At 44.9% G+C, this 17,001-nt stretch overlaps 1 protein-coding gene and 1 long non-coding RNA gene across 3 annotated transcripts in view; one reads left to right on the top strand and one right to left on the bottom strand.

Moving 5' to 3' along the window:
- The window catches only part of TMC2 (transmembrane channel like 2), a 49,253-nt gene that overhangs the window by 17,648 nt on the left and 14,604 nt on the right, over positions 1–17,001 (bottom strand). The window contains exons 5-12 of the mRNA XM_006096377.3: positions 15,481–15,571; positions 13,214–13,295; positions 12,746–12,852; positions 10,651–10,749; positions 9,099–9,241; positions 6,824–6,971; positions 3,377–3,565; positions 1,435–1,614 (exon numbers count right to left, since the gene is read on the bottom strand). Coding sequence (XP_006096439.1) covers positions 1,435–1,614; positions 3,377–3,565; positions 6,824–6,971; positions 9,099–9,241; positions 10,651–10,749; positions 12,746–12,852; positions 13,214–13,295; positions 15,481–15,571 — 1,039 coding nt within the window. The remainder of the gene's footprint in view (positions 1–1,434; positions 1,615–3,376; positions 3,566–6,823; positions 6,972–9,098; positions 9,242–10,650; positions 10,750–12,745; positions 12,853–13,213; positions 13,296–15,480; positions 15,572–17,001) is intronic.
- Positions 1–17,001, top strand: part of LOC106698413 — a 52,873-nt gene that overhangs the window by 29,680 nt on the left and 6,192 nt on the right. Inside the window, exons 5-7 of one of the 2 annotated variants that reach the window (XR_002831112.1) lie at positions 812–1,070; positions 3,396–3,517; positions 4,011–4,151. This is a non-coding gene — a long non-coding RNA (uncharacterized LOC106698413). Of the gene's footprint in view, positions 1–811; positions 1,071–3,395; positions 3,518–4,010; positions 4,152–17,001 lie in introns of those variants that run through there. The other variant, XR_002831111.1, reaches the window with a different exon arrangement.

The following is a 17,001-nucleotide window of genomic DNA, read 5'->3' as shown; positions in this document are numbered from 1 at the left end:
CTGGTCATCCGTTCAACCAATCAAAGTGTAATATGCTAATGATATGCTAAGGCCGCTCAACTGCTCGCTATGACATGCACTGACCACCAGGGGGCAGACTCTCTGACTGGTAGGTTAGCTTGCTGCTGGGGTTCAGCTGATCGGGACTGAGCAAGATGGGCCGGACAAACCCTGGAGCCCTCCTGCAGTCCCTCCCCAGCTGGCCAACCTCCTGCATCCCTCCCTGGCCCTGATTGTGCACTGGTGGGGTCCCTCAGCCTGGCCTGCACTCTCTCGCAATCCAGGACCCTTTGGGGGATGTCGGAGTGCTGCTTTCAGCCCGATCCCACAGGCCAGGCCGAGGAACCCCACTGGTGCAAGAATTTGCGCACCGGGCCTCTAGTAGAGTGATAAGAGCTATGGAAAATTTTCTCTGAGGATCGAGAAAGTTCACATCAGACAATGGCAGCCAGAGAAGACTTCCTGGGGAGGCAAAGAGAGCTAAGCCTAAACCTCAGGGAGGATTAGTCAAGTAGTCAAACATGGGGAGAAGGGTGGAGAGAGAGAAGTTTGCTCTGAGGAGGAAATGTGAGGTTTAGGAGGGTGGAGCAGTCTATTGGAGTAGGAGGGAAGCCAGAGGTGAGGATGGAGCGATGGGCAAGGGCCACATTCAATTACTTCCATGCTTAGAACCTTCTTATAGCTTCCCTGTTAACCTCAGGAAAAAATTCATGCAGCTCAACAATGAGGGGGGAGGAGAGAGGAGGAGGAGCCTCATCATCTGGGCCTTCCCCAGTTTCATTTTTCACTTCTCCCCCTCTACTTTGTTCAGCCTTCCTGCAGTTCTCTATTTGCACCAGCTGTTCCCTCTGCTTTTTCTAGTCTCTGCTAAGATTCCTCAGGGGGTGCTGGAGTCCCTCCTATGCACTGCAGTGCTGCCCTGGGCTTGCCTCAGTGAAGCATACCCTGCAGCATGCTGTAATGGATGAGTCTGTCTCCTGGCCCAGAGTGTGAACACCCTTGGAACAGGACTGTGTTTCACTCTCTGCTGTTCCCTGAGGACCTGACGCAGAGGGCTCCATAACCATTCGGTGAGCAATGATGAAAGGTTAAGTCAGTTATGACATATCATCTCAGCAGACACTTACTTGGCTGGTAAACACTTATGGCAGCTATGAAACCATATGGGAAAGGCTGCAGATAAAATATTGAGTACCAATCGACATGTACAAGATGTGAAAAAAGACAACCTAAGAAAAAGACAGCAAAGAACTGCAGCAAAATGGTTAATGGTGGTTGTCTTGGGTCATATTCTGGGATATTTGTTGTTCATTTTATTTTTCTGAGCTTTCCAAAATTTACTTAATTGATATGATGCATGCATCAGGAGAGTATTATATCTAAACAAGGAAATTTGGTGGGCACCAGGAACTGGGGGGAGTTTGTGGTCTTTACCTTGAGGTGGACGTCATCCATCAGGGCCAAGAGGAACGTGTAGAGATTCCCCAGGAAGAGTGCAAAGATACGTCCCAGCTGCCACTTCAGCCCAATGCGTGGGTGGTAGTTCTCCAGGGCAGCGATTGTTTCAAACAGAGGGGGACAAAACATCCCAAGCAGGGACATCACAATTTCAACCTGAGAGATCAGCAAAGCCTGGGTTACTTGCCTCATCAACATCACTTGGTTGGTCACAATCTCTGCACCCTGAGGGCCCTGCATCTCCCTCTCCTTGTTGTCCCCTCTTCTGCCTCTGGAGATGCCCTGGGGTCTCCACAACTTGCTGTGTGACCCTGGCGAAGGCACCAACATGCCCTGAGCAGTTAGCATATGTCCCACACATCAGAATTGCTCTGCAACTGGTTGCCATCATGATTGTTGCTTATTAGTATTGATTAAAAAAAAAAAGAGTAAACTTTTTTTGAGAAGTGAATGAGTTAACCTAGGGGATACTGCTTTGGGTTCTGTAAAGCTGTGAACTAGGTAAGAGTCACCGTGATAGCTGACATCATTTCAGGAGACTGGAAGACAGGAAGCTTATGATTCTGAGCTTAGCTAGATGGTTCTGCTGTCTCACCTGGATTCATGAATCTATGGTCAGCTGATGGTTGTTGGCTTCATTCACATGTCTGGTGGTTGACTGGCTATCACCTGGGGTGATGAGATAACTGGGCCATGTCTCATTATTCAGTAGGCTAGTCTGGACTTATTTATTTTTAATTTAAAAGAAAATGTTTTTATTGATTTCAGAGAGAGGAAGGGAGAGGAGAGAGAAACATCAATGATGAGAGAGAATCACTGATTGGCTGCCTCCTGCACGCCCTCTACTGGGGATCAAGCCCACAATCAGGGCATGTGCCCTGACCTGGAATCAAACCGTGACCTCCTGGTTCATAGGTTGATGCTCAACCACTGAGCAACACTGATTGGGCTGGAATTGTTTAAATCATGGAGGTCTCAGGATTCCCAAGAGAGCAAGTTCCAATTCACAACACTTTTCAAGTCTGCTTGTATATGGTAGCTACTATCCCATTGGCTAAAGCAAGTCACATGGCCAAACCCAACTGGATTCAAGGGATGGGGAAAAAGATGCTACCTCTTTGTGGGAGGAGCTAGAAAAGCACATTGCAAAGAAATGTGCATACAAGGATGGGAAGAATTTGTAACCATTTTGCCAACTACCACAGATGTCAAATTTCCAAAAGAGATTTATGGATTCAATATAATCACAATAAAACTTTAATGTGTTTTATTGTGGATCTCCATGAGAAAATCACTCTACCAGATATCAAGACATGCTATAAAGCTATGGTTTATAAGTGTGTTATTAGTGCAGAAATAGACAAATAGGTCAATGGAATGGAAAAGGGAGCCCAGAAACCTAGCCATGTATTAATAAACACTTGATTTATGACATATGGCATTATAGAGCTGTGAGGAAAGGATCACCTTTTTAACAACTGTGTTTAAAAGCTATCCTGACTGACATGCTAATTAAACCCAGCTCTATCTAGCTACAGAAGCCTAATGGGTGACCCTTTGTTCAAGATGTTTGCACTACTAGACTAGAAAGAGATGCAATTTCACTTTCTAGATCAAGTCTTTTTTTTTTTAAATATATTTTATTGATTTTTTACAGAGAGGAAGGGAGAGAGATATAGAGTTAGAAACATCGATCAGCTGCTTCCTGCACACTCCCTACTGGGGATGTGCCCGCAACCAAGGTACATGCCCTTGACCGGAATCGAACCTGGGACCTTTCAGCCCCCAGGCCGACGCTCTATCCACTGAGCCAAACCGGTTTCGGCCCTAGATCAAGTCTTTAGCTGAACGGTGTAGGAACCAGTGTAATTTCAGTATTTGCCCCTAATATTCACTTCCATAGAGATGCCCTCCTTACCTCATTCCTTTCATACCAGCTGACATTCTGCATTTTGGAGAATTCCTGGGATCGCTTCACCACAAAGTAAATGAGGTACCCACTCCCACACAAACAGCAGATGATGAGGAAGTTGGCCAGGACGCGGAGAAATCTTGTCAGGTGAATATTTTCTTCTTTGTTACTTTCTTGTTCATCCACTATTGATTCCTTAATGTGTGAAAAATGAGATGTGAATAATGGAGGGCCAGGAGCCAACAGGAACCATTTTTGGGTTCCTGGGATGACTCCTTTCTGGATTTATATAAGTGAAGTAATATAGAGCAGTGATATTAAGCAGTGTTGCCCTATGGAGAATTAGTTCTTTCCTTTAAGAAAACCCTGGCCAGTGTGGGTCAGTTGATTGAGCTTCATCGGGAGCACCAAAGGGTTGCCAGTTCAATTCCCAGTCAGGGCACATGCCCCGGGTGGGGTTCAGTCCCTAGTCGAGGTGCATATAAGAGGCAATCAGTTGATGTTTCTCTCACATTGATGTTTCTCTCTCTCTCTCTCTCTCTCTCTCTCTCTCTCTCTCTCTCTCCCTCCCTCCCTCCCTCCCTCCCTCCCTCTGCCTTCCACTCTCTCTAAAACCAATAAAACCATTTAAAAAAGAAAGGAAAAGAAACCACATTTTGCTGTTACTGTTATTCTGGTCCACGCAATGACAGAAGCTTAGATTTATTAAATAATTACCATGTACCAGATGTGTACACTTCCCATGCATTTTTCCTCTTAATCTCAACAACAAACCAATAGAGAAATTACTATTATTATCCACATCCCAGATACTAAGGATCAGAGAAATTCTAGTAACTGATTGGGATTGTTTTAAATCTATAGATCAAATAGATTAAAATTGATTCTTATTATTAAGTCTTCTAATCTAGAGGCTGGCTTTTTCTATAAAAAAAGTTCTGGCCAAACTTTTTAAAAATAAAAAGCCAGATAGGAAATCCTTTGGGCTTTGCAGGCCATGTGGTCTCTCTCACAACTGTTCAGCTATGCTTTGTAGCATGAAAGCAACCACAGAGAAGATATAAATATATGGGCATGGCTTTGTTTCAATAAAATCTTATTTACAAAAATAGGCAGCAGGCTGGATTTGAACCCTGGGCCATAGTTTGGTGACCCCTGTCCTAATCCATGAGGATGGTATATCTCTCCATTTATTTAGAGTTTTCAAATCTCTTTCAGCAATATTTTATACTTTTAGTGTAGCGATCTTCATTTTTTTTTTTTGGTCAAACCTATGCCTAGGAATTTTTATAATTTATATAATATTATTAAAAATGGAATTTAAAATGATTTTTAATTGTTTGCTGCTAGTGTATAAAAATACAATAGATTTTTTATTATTAATCTTTTCTCCTGTACTCATAACTTTATGAAGACGCAATTAGTATATGGCAGACCAGGATGAAGAATGAAGTCTCTTAGATACAAAAGTACCTGGAAGGAGATTTTGGCAACTAATTTACAGTTACTGTGTTCAGGTTCAGGTTCAACTAACTCTTCAGGCAGTTAATATACATTAATACACACCATTCTCACAACATGTGCCCTGTTATGTAAGTGTATTAACTTGTTTTTCAAAAGACTCAGAAGTCTTCTCTTCCCCAGATGTTCAAAGTGCTTTATAAGCATTTTATTTTATTTTTTAAACATTTAAAAATATATTTTTGATTGATTTTAGAAAGTAAGGGAGAGGGAGAGAGAGATAGAAACATCAACGATGAGAGAGAATCATTGATCGACTGCCTTCTGCACACCCCCTACTGGGGATCGAGCCTGCAACCTGGGCATGTGCCCTTGACTGGAATCGAACCGGGGACCCTTCAGTCCGTAGGCTGACATTCTATCCACTGAGCCCAACTGGTTAGGGCGGCATTGACCTTCTTTGTCTCTTGCTGGTAGGCCAGGAGGAAGAGACAAAGGCCCCATTGACTCCTACCCCATCCTTGAATGCTCCATCAGAGGCCCCCCCCATTGCTGTGAGAAGAAGGGGTGGGGGACTGAGTCAGCTCCCTCCTCTACCCACTGCCAAGCTGACAGAACTCTGGGGCTCACGAAACCCATGTAAGTGAGTTGCTGAGCCCAAGCCCTGTCCCTGGTGGGTGTATCTGCCATCTGCAGGCATTGGTCAGCAGGCAGCAGCTCACTTCTCCTCCCAGGAAGTGTCAGGAGAGAGGAGATGGAAGAAGACAAAAACAAACAAACAAACAAATAAACAAGCACAGTTGTGTTATAAATCTGATTTCTGCCAGGCCCTAGGAATATTGAACTATCAATAACTCTGAGTGATTTTTACAGTCATGGAGAAAAAAATAAGATGTACAGTGCTTCAGTGTTACAGCTTCTGCCATTGTTAATTTGGTTATCCTCCGGTTTATTTTTATATCTATAATAATAAAAGCGTAATACGCAAATTGACCCAATGGCCGAACAGCGGAATGACTGTTTGGATGACCTTCTGAACGAAGCCAGGGCTGCGAAGGCCTAATCTTGCACGAATTTCATGCATCAGGACTCTAGTTATAAAATAAAAAGAGATGTGTAGGTCATCTCACATCTCCCTTGTGAACCAGTTAAGGTGATAATTAAGTGTGTAGTTGTAGACATAATTGATTGCTCTATTCCCATATTTCCAGACCAGGGTTCTCAACTCTTTCTGGGTGTTCTAATCACTTAAGGAACTTTAAAAAAAATCCAATGCCAGGACCCTACCCCACACTTATCACACCAGAATCTCTATGGGTGGGACTGAGAAGATTTTTTAAGCTCCTTAGGTGATTCAAACATGTGTAAAGGGTTGAGAAAGTCCACCCCAAGCACATCCTTTCATGTCCCTAAGCCGAAAACATTTCCACAAGGATATAGGCAGGACCAGGCCCCAACAAACATGATTCTCTGACATAGTAAGAAACAGATGGTGGGGAGCAGCTGTGAGCATTTTTCTTGAAGGCTTGATAGCTGGGCTCCTGCTGCTGGTAAAGTTCTTGCCACAGGTTACTTGGTAATCTTACTTGCCATGCCCCAGCTGGGAGAAGTCTCCCAATGACTGGAGGTACCCAAAGTCCCCCTAGGACAGTGGTTCTGAACCTTCCTAATGCCACGACCCTTTAATACAGTTCCTCATGTTGTGCTGACCCCCAACCATAAAATTATTTTCGTTGCTACTTCATAACTGTAATTTTGCTACTGTTGTGAATCATAATGTAAATATCTGATATGCAGGATGTATTTTCATTGTTACAAATTGAACATAATTAAAGCATAGTGGTTAATCACAAAAACAATATGTAATTATATATGTGTTTTCCGATGGTCTTAGGCAACCCCTGTGAAAGGGTCATTCGACCCCCAAAGGGGTCGCGACCCACAGGTTGAGAACCGCTGCCCGAGGAAGTGGGAACTGCCCGGGGTGGCTACCTTGAAGCTGGTGGTGATGGACACATATTTGTTGTCGGCCGTCTCTGAATTGCCGATCAGGTAGTCCCAGCTGGTGAACATCTTGAAGCTGAATGTGAAGTTATCACTCTCCCCTTCGCTGGTGCTGCCCTGGGTGTTGCTGGCCATCCTGTAGGGTGCACAGCACTGTTGTTATATCTGCCCTGTCTTTACTGTGTCAGCCCATGGGAACCTTGGCCTGAGCCATTCATGGGCACAGGTAGCAGACATCTGATGAAGGGAATGAACCATGCAGGTACTCGGGCCAAGAAAGATTTGATTGGGGCACTTTCCCTTCAAATTCAGAGTCCCCTGTGAGCACCTATGGTGTCAGTTGTGTAATTAGAAGCCGGCAGGACACTTAACCATGCTTTTTGCCCCAATGTCTGATTTCCTATGGCTGGATTTGCCTGCAAATGTTTTAGAAGTCTGTTCTCACAGAGAAACGGCCTCTTCTAATTTATCTATTTTCTTCAATAGAAAATGTATTTTTTCTGATGTAAAATCCAATAAGCCTGAGACAGTTGGTACTGCACCCAGGTAACACAGACATCCTTTTCTTAAAGCACCTTGGACCTGCCTTGTTACCTACATATTTCATCCCACCTATCTTCAACCGTTCTTTGTGGAGTCTCTCTGGGGGTCAGCTCTGTGGGAATCGAAATATTCAGAGCAGGAGCTCTATCAGACACAGTGTGTGTGTGTCGGGGGGGCGGTGTGGGGGGTGAGGGTGCACTCTCTCTAATTCTATCTTATGTGTTGGTTTTTGGGATTTGCTATTTTAGGGGCTTGGTCGGCTTAGTTAGCTTTTTGGTTCATCAGGGAAACATTTCATATCCTTATACTTATCTGGGATAATTGCAGGGAAAAACGTAACCACATGAGGCTAAGAATAAACCCAAGCCTGTCTCCTTGTTTTTTTGTGTGTTTTTCCTCCCTGTTGCTTGATAGAGCTGGGCAGCCACATATCTCCTCATGGTCACTGTTGTGTGCTGGGCAGGCTCTCATGAACGGCAGCATTTCCCTTTAGGATTCTAACCAGGCTTGGAGAGTTCTCTTCTCCTCTTCTCAGACTCAGCTATCCCTGCTCTTCTGGGAGAAGTGACCCTTTGTGGCCCTGCCGAAGAGTGGTGAGCCCTGGTGGTCAGGTGTACGTAGGAGACTGTGACACCCCACCCTGCACCAGCCTTTACTGATTGGGGTCCCTGACTAAGAAGGAGGCAGTTCATGGGATGGGTCAAAATGTTCTTTAGAAAGTATGAATTAAGAACCAAGTCCACTTCTGACCATTGAGACAGGTAGAGTTGGGGCCAATGTGGACACCATACATTCATTTAGGCTTACTGTTTATCTACATCATAAAAGGCCTGTGGTCATGATGCTGTAATGGTGTCACAACCAAACCACCGGTCACCAGGAGGTGCATGGAGCACCTGTCGCGGGCTGGGACTTTCAGCTTCCGCAGCGAGACGGGGCTCTCGCGCCGGGCTGTGCATCGAAGAGGGCGCAAGGCGGGCATGAGCGGGTAGTGTGGCATGGGTCCCCAGGTGGCGAGTGGAGGTGCTCCCACTGTGCGGGGAGGTGAGAGGGCGCACAAGGCCTGGGCGAGGGGTGGGGGCAGCACACGGGGGAAGGGCGTGAGCTGAGAGCGACGCAGGGTGCCGGCAGCGTCCACAGAGCATCGAGGCGTCGCGGGGCAGCGGACATGGCCCTGATGGCAGGCTAGGCCTAGGGGACCCTACATGTGCACGATTTAATCATGCGCTGGGCCTCTAGTATCATCGTAAGTACCAGGCTGGATTCCCACATGCAAGCTAGAGGTATAGAGGAACAAAGAGTTTTTTAGAAAAAGCTGAGCTCTGGGGAAAGCAAAAACAGGTCTTGCAAACTTCTCCAGTCTTACCTTACTCAGTACCATACAACCACAGTGGTCTTTTGGCAGTTCCTGGAATTCACTAGGCTATTTCCTACCTCAGGGCCTTTGCACATGCTCCTCTTTTGTCTAAAATGCTGTGCCCCAGACTTTCAGCATGGCTGGCAGTTCTTAGCCTCATCTAAAGGAGTTTCTATCCCATTTCACAGAACTTCCCACATTACCCTGTTTGTCTTTTATACCACATACAACAATCTGCCTTTGCTTTTTTTTTTTTCCTCTCTAAATCCCCCACAAGAAGGTAAGTGGGCACAGAGTGGCCGTGGGAGTAGGATGTCTGTATGAAGAAAATTAAAAACCTGTAAAGAAGACGGTCATACTTACGATCTAATGACAATCATCAGGCTATAGCCGAACACGCTGACCCCCACCATAAAGTAAGCCATGGGCAGTCTGTACCTCAGCCACCCGATGGTCCTCTGGTCGTTGTAGTAGCCGTAGAAGAGAGCGGAGTATTTAATGTAGCCCTGTGGGACAGCAAACCCAAATGCTCTGGGTTTGTAAGCTCAGCGCAGTCATCAGACACTTCCATGCTACAGGCATTTCTTTCTCAGGGGCTTAGCGGGAGTCTGAGGGGAGGAAGGAAGAGTTCTGGACACTCCTGTTCTTCCCTTCATTTCCCCCAATTGATCCCAAGTCTATCCATGTCTCCCTGTCTCCCCCTCTTTTCTTTCTTCATTCTCTCGATTTCTCCATTATACAGAGTGCAGAGATAGAGGACAGGGAGGAGAGTGTTGTTAACATTCGGGATAAAACTAGTAATAAGGGGTGTGTGTGTGTGTGTGTGTGTGTGTGTGTGTGTGTGCATGCACATGCGTATGCACAAATAGCTCCAAATTCTTAATGTGAGCATGAGACCCTGAGCAAAGGCAGGGAGGCACCAAAAGTGTGTGATGCATCCAGGGACTTCCCCCAAACTTGATAACATTGGGGCATAAAGTGTGAGGTCTTAGGTAGATAAGGGACCGAAGAAGTAGGGGACAGCCAAGCCAGGTCATGAATAGTTCTTTTGTAAACCCAAGCCAGAACACTGGGTTTTATTCCATTTGGGAGTGGGTATAAGTGGATATTGGAGGTAGGGATGATAGGGTCAGGTTTGCATTGTAAAAAGATCGCTCTGTAAGCAGAGGGAATGTAGATTGAAGTAGATTGAAGGAGCCAAGCCAAGGCAGAGAGCAGAGGTAGAAGATTCTGACAGTGGTCCTGGTATCTGGATGGCAGATGCAAAGTAAGGGGTACAGACAAGGACTCATCCATGCCCATGGCAGGGCATAGAGATGCAGTGGGGTGCTATTCAAAGGAGAGGTAAGGGGGATGGAAAATAGGGGACCAATTCTAGAAATATTTAGTGGATAGGCTCAGACATAGTGATTGATTGCATGTGGGGCAGGGTGGGTAAGAGGGAGAAGTGTAGGGTGACCTAATGATTGGATGAACCACGGTTCCAATAAAGGAGATGGGGAAAAGGTGTGTGTTTGGTTAAATAGATGTTGGAATTTGTGGAACAATAGGACATTCACTTGAAGATGCCATGTCACACTTGGGAGAAGGCTGCAATAGCAATAGACTTGGGGTCTTCATGTGGGCACAGGGAGAGAAAACCATATTGTAGATCAGCTTACATTGATCTAGCGGAATGAGGAGAGCCGTGTTCTCATGGGGGCTCATAGCCATCAGCATGTGTGCCCGCACAGAGGAACCTATGAAGGGGACCGAGGAGGTTGTAGTGGCTGACTCATTTTGCATAGTGCTGGAATTCGATTTGAACAAAGCACTGGGTTTTCAATAATTAAATGCAGCATGTCTTGTGTATTCGTGCAGTTTTTAGACCTCACAATCACAAAACCGAAGTTCATTGGCATGTTGGCAATGGTACCTCAAAATCCCAAAGAACGGAAAAGTCCATGGCTCTTTCTTCCTCTGCCCGCGGCACTGTCTTTCTGGGTATACTTCCATAGGGCATGCCCATCAGTACCTTGTAGGGACAGGACGACATGATTATATGTGGAGAAAATACAAACACACCGAGACTTCCCTTCTCAGAACAGGCACACCCATTTTCTTCTTTAAATGACATTAATCATGTACCTGATTTTACAAGTAACACACCTATTGTGGAAAATGTGAAAAAGCCCGACCACTTGGGTGAGCATCAACCTATGAACCAGGGGGTCACGGTTCAACTCCCGGTCAGGCCACATGCCTGGGTTACAGGCTGGATCCCCAGCATGGGCCATACAGGAGGCAGCCAATCAATGATTCCCTCTCATCATTGATGCTTCTGTCTCTCTCTCATCCATTCCCTTCCTCTCTGAAATCAATAAAAATATGTTTAAAATGTGAAAAAGTAAAGAAGAGCATTTTATCTACCACCTCCCCATCTTATTAAGAAAAAAACCTACCTCAGTGTCCTTAAACTTATTCACCTTCACAAAAAGACGGCTTTTCTGAACCACTGTATTGCCCGTGACGTCTTATAGGCCGACAGCATGTTTCTGTGCTCTCTTCTCATGGAAATAAATTCATTTGGAATAAAAAAAAACTCCCAGGAAGAAAGCAAAAGCTCTGTGAAGGTACATTTCCCCAGTGACTTCTGGGAAAACTGACACTTCCTTGGCTATGGAGGGAACAAGTGAAACTTCTTGCTGGCCTCTGGCAATATTTCTCCCCTGGGGAGAACCAGGCCTGGTGGAAGGGCACTTGTACACACTTGCCGGAAGGTTTAAAATCCTTATTTCTATGCCGGAGAGTGATACTGGCTTAAGGATATACATAGGACTAAGTGGACTCTTAACCCAGAATTTCCAGCTATGTGTATAAAGGTGTATAAAGCTTAGTTAATGACATATTTTTCAATACACTTTTTAAGTTATGTAGAAAAGAATTCAGTGGTTTTATAAACAACTAGAGGCCCGATGCACGAAATTGGTGCAAGACTAGGACTTCCTTCCCCCGGCTGCTGGCACTGGCTTCCCTCTGGCACCTGGGACCCAGGCTTCCCTCGCAGCCCTGGCTTCGTCTGGAAGGTTGTCTGGAAGGACATCTGGAAGGACGTCCAGTCTAATTAGCATATTATGCTTTTTTTATTATAGATGTAACACTTCTTTGCTACTAAGCACTATTATAACACACCATCAACCACTTCCAACCAATCTGGTTTAATTCACATTACATGGAAATCCTTTTAATTTCCTAATAAACAGACAATGCAGAAAAATTTCCCAAGGATGTGACTACAGATAGAATTGACTTCATATTCTCATGGAACTAGTTATAGTAAAATAGGGGTCAGTAAACTATCATAGAACCCATTAATACACCTGGAAGGAAGAAAATATTAAATGCAGACAGATAGTTACGTGAAAGTTTCTGAAGTAAATCCACTTGTGTACCCAGCACCAGCACCAAACAGCTCAGGCAGGACTATAGCAATTCGTGTGTTCGATGCTTAATGGACCAGAGGCGATGGGGGGTTTAAGGGTTGCAGGAGGAGGAAGTTAACACTATTGAGCACTTTTTGTGTGTGATGGATCCAATTTTCACATCAGTCTTTTTGTTTCTCAATTGCTCATTGATAGGCAAGGACCTATCTATATTCACAATAGGATGATAGTTGAAAGAATAGTGAGGAGCACTAGTCAAATCCAATTTTTTTTTCTGTAATAAATTATGATATAATGCATTCTATCCCCCCCCCTCTTTCTGGGTAAAAAAAAACTCACTGGGATATTAATTCTCCACTTATCTTAAAGTAAAATGAGAGGTAGAAAATGTAGAGTCCACATCTTAATTCAGAAATATTTTGGTTCCTTTTTTTTTTTTTTAACTGAGCTATCTGGGCAATTGATGTGAGTATAGAATCTAAAATGAATGACTGATTCTTTGTAAAACAGAGAGTACTTAATATAAATGAAGATGGTGGTTATGATAAGCCTGAATACTATCCAAAGACATACGAAGTTCTTTCTTACCTCTGGGATTATGACTAGCCCAAATATTAAGCCAAAAAGGACAAGGTTAACACCATACATCCATCGGAGAAAGATGAAATATGATGCCACTGAAGAACCAAAGTGACCTGGAGAGAGAAACGATGGGGGTTAAAGGGTTGCAGGAGGAAGAAGTTAACGCTATTGAGCACTTTTTGTGTGAGATGGATCCAATTTTCACATCAGTCTGTGGTGTGGACATCCTGACCTCCATTTTCTTTTTCTAAATAAGTAACGTGAGGCTCTCTGGGCTTAATGGATCTGCCTAACCTCCCAGAATCAGAAAGTGAAGAAACACAATTTAAATCTTTGTCTAGCTAGTCCATAGCCCGTTCTTTTCCCAGTACAACGGGATCTACAATAGTCTAATCAGAGGGACAAGAACACAGTCCCAGCCCTTGGAAAACACTTCAGTAAACCAGCTAAAAACAGTGACACCAAGATACTCACTTTCAATGTCCTTGATCTTCATTTCCCAGGGAATACACTGAGTCTTGAAATTATCAAAGTCTCTCTTAAACTTGATCCATTTCTGAAATTAGACAGGCAATACCCTCAGTTCTTTAACATGGTGCCTTGGGCCTTGGAGGGGCATGCTGGAGGTGCACATTGATGTTGACATGTCAACATGAGGTCACATGTGGGTGAGGCACCCCCTTGGAGTCGGTGAGCCCAGGCTGCCAGAGGCGGATGCTAAGTCTTCGCTTTAAGTCAGGTGTGGAGTGAGAGAGAAGCCAGGGCTACACAATACCTTGCATTTGTCTACCGGGCTGATAAAACTTCAGGTTTGAACAGTTTATATATAAATTTAGAAATTTTGTATAGAATTTCTGACTTGGGGAATCAAATGGGTTAACAACCTTTAGATACAGCTTCCTTTACCTTAAAACAGAAATTCAGTGGAAAAAAGAAATCTCACAACTCTCACAGCACATTTCGCAGTCAGCCAAGTGCCTAAATCTGATAGGAATTGCTGCTAAACCACGATGCTGATGGGACTGGTAGAGGCCTCAGCCCATGGCTTCCCTTTCTTCTCCTGGTGAAACAATAGCCTGCTTTTTGTTTGTTTGTTTTTGTTTTTGTTTTTTTCTAAAGAAAATGAAAGCACCACACCCCTTTTCACAGTCTTTTCCCAGCTCCAATACTCAGAGTTTGCACCAGTCAGAAACCTCAGTAGCTGCCTGTCAGTAGCTGGGTGAACATTTGTCAACTCTTCAGGGGGCTGCTTTCCAACAACCCCAGCCCCTGGAAATAAATCCATTTGGAATTTAAAAAATTCATAGAAAACAGCAAAGAGGTAGTAGGGAGAAGCTCCTCAGATCAGTGTCAATTATTACAAAGGTCTCCTAAGAACTTGTTCATGAAGGAAATGAGATTTTCCTTTGTAAATTCACTAAGGATGAAAGGAAATTTTGTCTGAAGGAATCAAACAGGCTTCCAGACCTGAAGGCTTTGACCATATCCTAATTGGGTGACTACTTAATAAGGAAGGAAACCATCCGTCAGAAGAGAGAGAGGAGAAGGGAGGCTCCTAGGGATAAGACTGGTTGATAATGCAAAGATATCCCTAAGACAGGAAGGGAGGGCTGTGGGGAATGGCCGGTGGTGGACACCGGGCACTTCAGTCCCACTGCTTCATCTACTTTCCTTAGTTCTGATTCTGTGCTCAAAAATCATCTCTGGCTTATTTGGCTTCCTGTGTAGGTCTGTCTATGAGGAGAGCATTTGCCCACCACCTGGGCTCTGAGTATTTTGGTTTCTATGGCAGTAATTTTTCATTGCAAATTAATAGATTGGAATTGGGATTATGGTTTAGGTTTCCATAGAACTAACTCTACTGGGGGGAAAAAAAGGCATTGCTGATGTGGACTTCAGGTTTTCCAGTTCTTGTATCAGTTATTTCTCCTTGTGAATTAATAATCCCGTATCTGGTTTTATATATCAGTCTCATAAGCTTTATTAATGTGAGTCCTCCCCCAAGATGGATCTACTGTCAGGGTGCTGATAACATCAGTACAAAATATAGGCTTGCAAGGCTGAAGCCAATAGGGGTAATGAATGCTGCCAAGCGAGGCCCCTGGAGACACAGCCTGCCAGTTGGTCTCTTGGCAACCATCCGACAGCCCCTCAAGGCTGTAGGCATCTTGGCCTGAAAAGTGATGTCTTAGAGGTGGAGCAGAGGCAGAGGGAGGCCCGGAGAAGCTCTGCATTGAAGCTCTCTATCCTACATTGGCTTGCAGCGGTTCTCAACCTGTGGGTCGCGACCCCTTCGGGGGTCAAACGACCCTTTCACAGGGGTCGCCTAAATACATCCTGCGTATCAGATATTTACATTACGATTCATAACAGTAGCAAAATTACAATTATGAAGTAGCAACGAAAATAATTTTATGGTTGGGGGTCACCACAACATGAGGAACTGTATTAAAGGGTCGTGGCATTAGGAAGGTTGAGAACCACTGGCTTAGAGAATCAGAAAACTGGGCGAGGGTGTGGGCGGGAAAAGACTTCACATGCCCTTCCTCAGAGCTCCGTGAGATGGTAGCTGCTGCCCCAGGGCTGGGTTATTCATTGTGACTGTCATCTTGCTCCCCAGCTATATAGTCAACTGGACCTCACGCTCAGGATTCTGGGGGAACTGGACACAAATGGTGAGGCTGGGAGGTGCCTGAGATAGTCACCCAAGTTCAGAAGTTTGTAGCCTCTGCATCACACACCTTAGTCATCAGCATCCTATAGGCGTAGAGTCGCTTGCCTTTCCCTTTTCCCAAGGCTCCTTCATACTTCTCCACAAATTCTTGGGCCTCCCTGGTTGGAAAAAAAGAGGCGGGGGCAGGAATTAACACCCAACCAAAAGAAATCTGAACTATGAGGTGTCTATGTGGTGGAAGGCTGTGTTTTTATACTGCTTGTGGAGCATAATGCAAGTTTCATGAATGAAAGGTATTTTGTCTGTTCAGTCCCTGGAATTTCCTAAATACAAGCACAGTGTTTGCTATAGGGTAGGCACCTGTAGGCACCTTTTGGCCTCCGTGACCTTCATCCCCAGGTGGTACATTCATGAGTGGCAAAAGGGATTTGGCAGGTATAATATTACTGACTTTAAAATAGGAACATAGCTGCCCTAGCTGGTTTGGCTCAGTGAACAGAGCATTGGCCTGTGGACTCTAGGGTCCTGGGTTTGATTCTGGTCAGGGGCACATGCCGGGTTGTGGGCTCCATCCCCAGTAGGGGGCATGCAGGAGGCAGCCAACCAATGATTCTTTCTCATCATTGATGTTTCTCTCTTTCCCTCATCATTGATGTTTCTCTCTTTTCCTCTCCCTTCCTCTCTGAAATCAATTCATATATATAACATAGCCCAACCGGCATGGCTCAGAGGTTGAGCCTTGACCTATGAACCAGGAGGTTACTATTCTATTCTCTTCCTTTTCAGGGCACATGCCCGGGTTGCAGGCTCGATCCCCAGTGCCAGGGAGGTGGGGGCGGGGTTTAGAGGGGGACGTGAAGGAGGCAGCCGATCAAGGATTTTCTCTCATCACTGATGTTTCTATCTTTCTCTCCTCCCTTCCTTTCTGAAATCAATAAAATATAAATATTTTTAAAAATAGGGATATGATTTTGGGTTATCTGGAAGGGTCCAATGTAATCATGTGAACGCTTAAAAACAGAGGAGGAAGGTAGAAGAGTCAGAGAGAAGTGGCAGAAGAGAAAGTTAAGGAAATTAGAAGCAGGAGAATTTCTGACTCTCTGTTGCTGGGGCCCCACATGAAAACCAAGAGAAGGAAATGAATCTGCCAAAAACCAGTGAGCTTGGAAGAGGACCCAGAGCCTGAGATGGGAACTGCAGCCCTACTGATACCTTGATTTTAGTCCAGTGAGACCCTGAGCAGAGAATCCAGCCACGCTGTGCTGGGCCTCTGACTGACAGAAGTGTGAGCTAACAAACGAGTGCTGTCTGACACTGTTAAGCTTGTAGTCATTTGTTACAGCCGCAACAGAAAACAATACAGCAATCAGGAGATATTTGTGAAGTGCATGAATGTTGAATGAGTGAGTGAACATCCAGGGAAGGTTGTCTACATTAAATACTCTGGGGTGGTGTGCTGGAGCTGGTGAGGACCGGCTGCTGTGAACCTATTTAACTATTCAGGGACGTGGCCGACCAATTGTTGAACTGTTGGTACCTTGAAATTGGCCATGGTGGGAGCATGCTCCCCCCTTCCTCCCCTTCTCCC

Source organism: Myotis lucifugus, unplaced genomic scaffold, assembly GCF_000147115.1.
Source record: "Myotis lucifugus unplaced genomic scaffold, Myoluc2.0 scaffold_178, whole genome shotgun sequence".
NCBI classification, from domain to species: Eukaryota; Metazoa; Chordata; class Mammalia; order Chiroptera; family Vespertilionidae; genus Myotis; species Myotis lucifugus.
The sequence above is the reverse complement of the archived record's forward strand: the minus strand, read 5'-3'. Positions and strand labels throughout refer to the sequence as shown.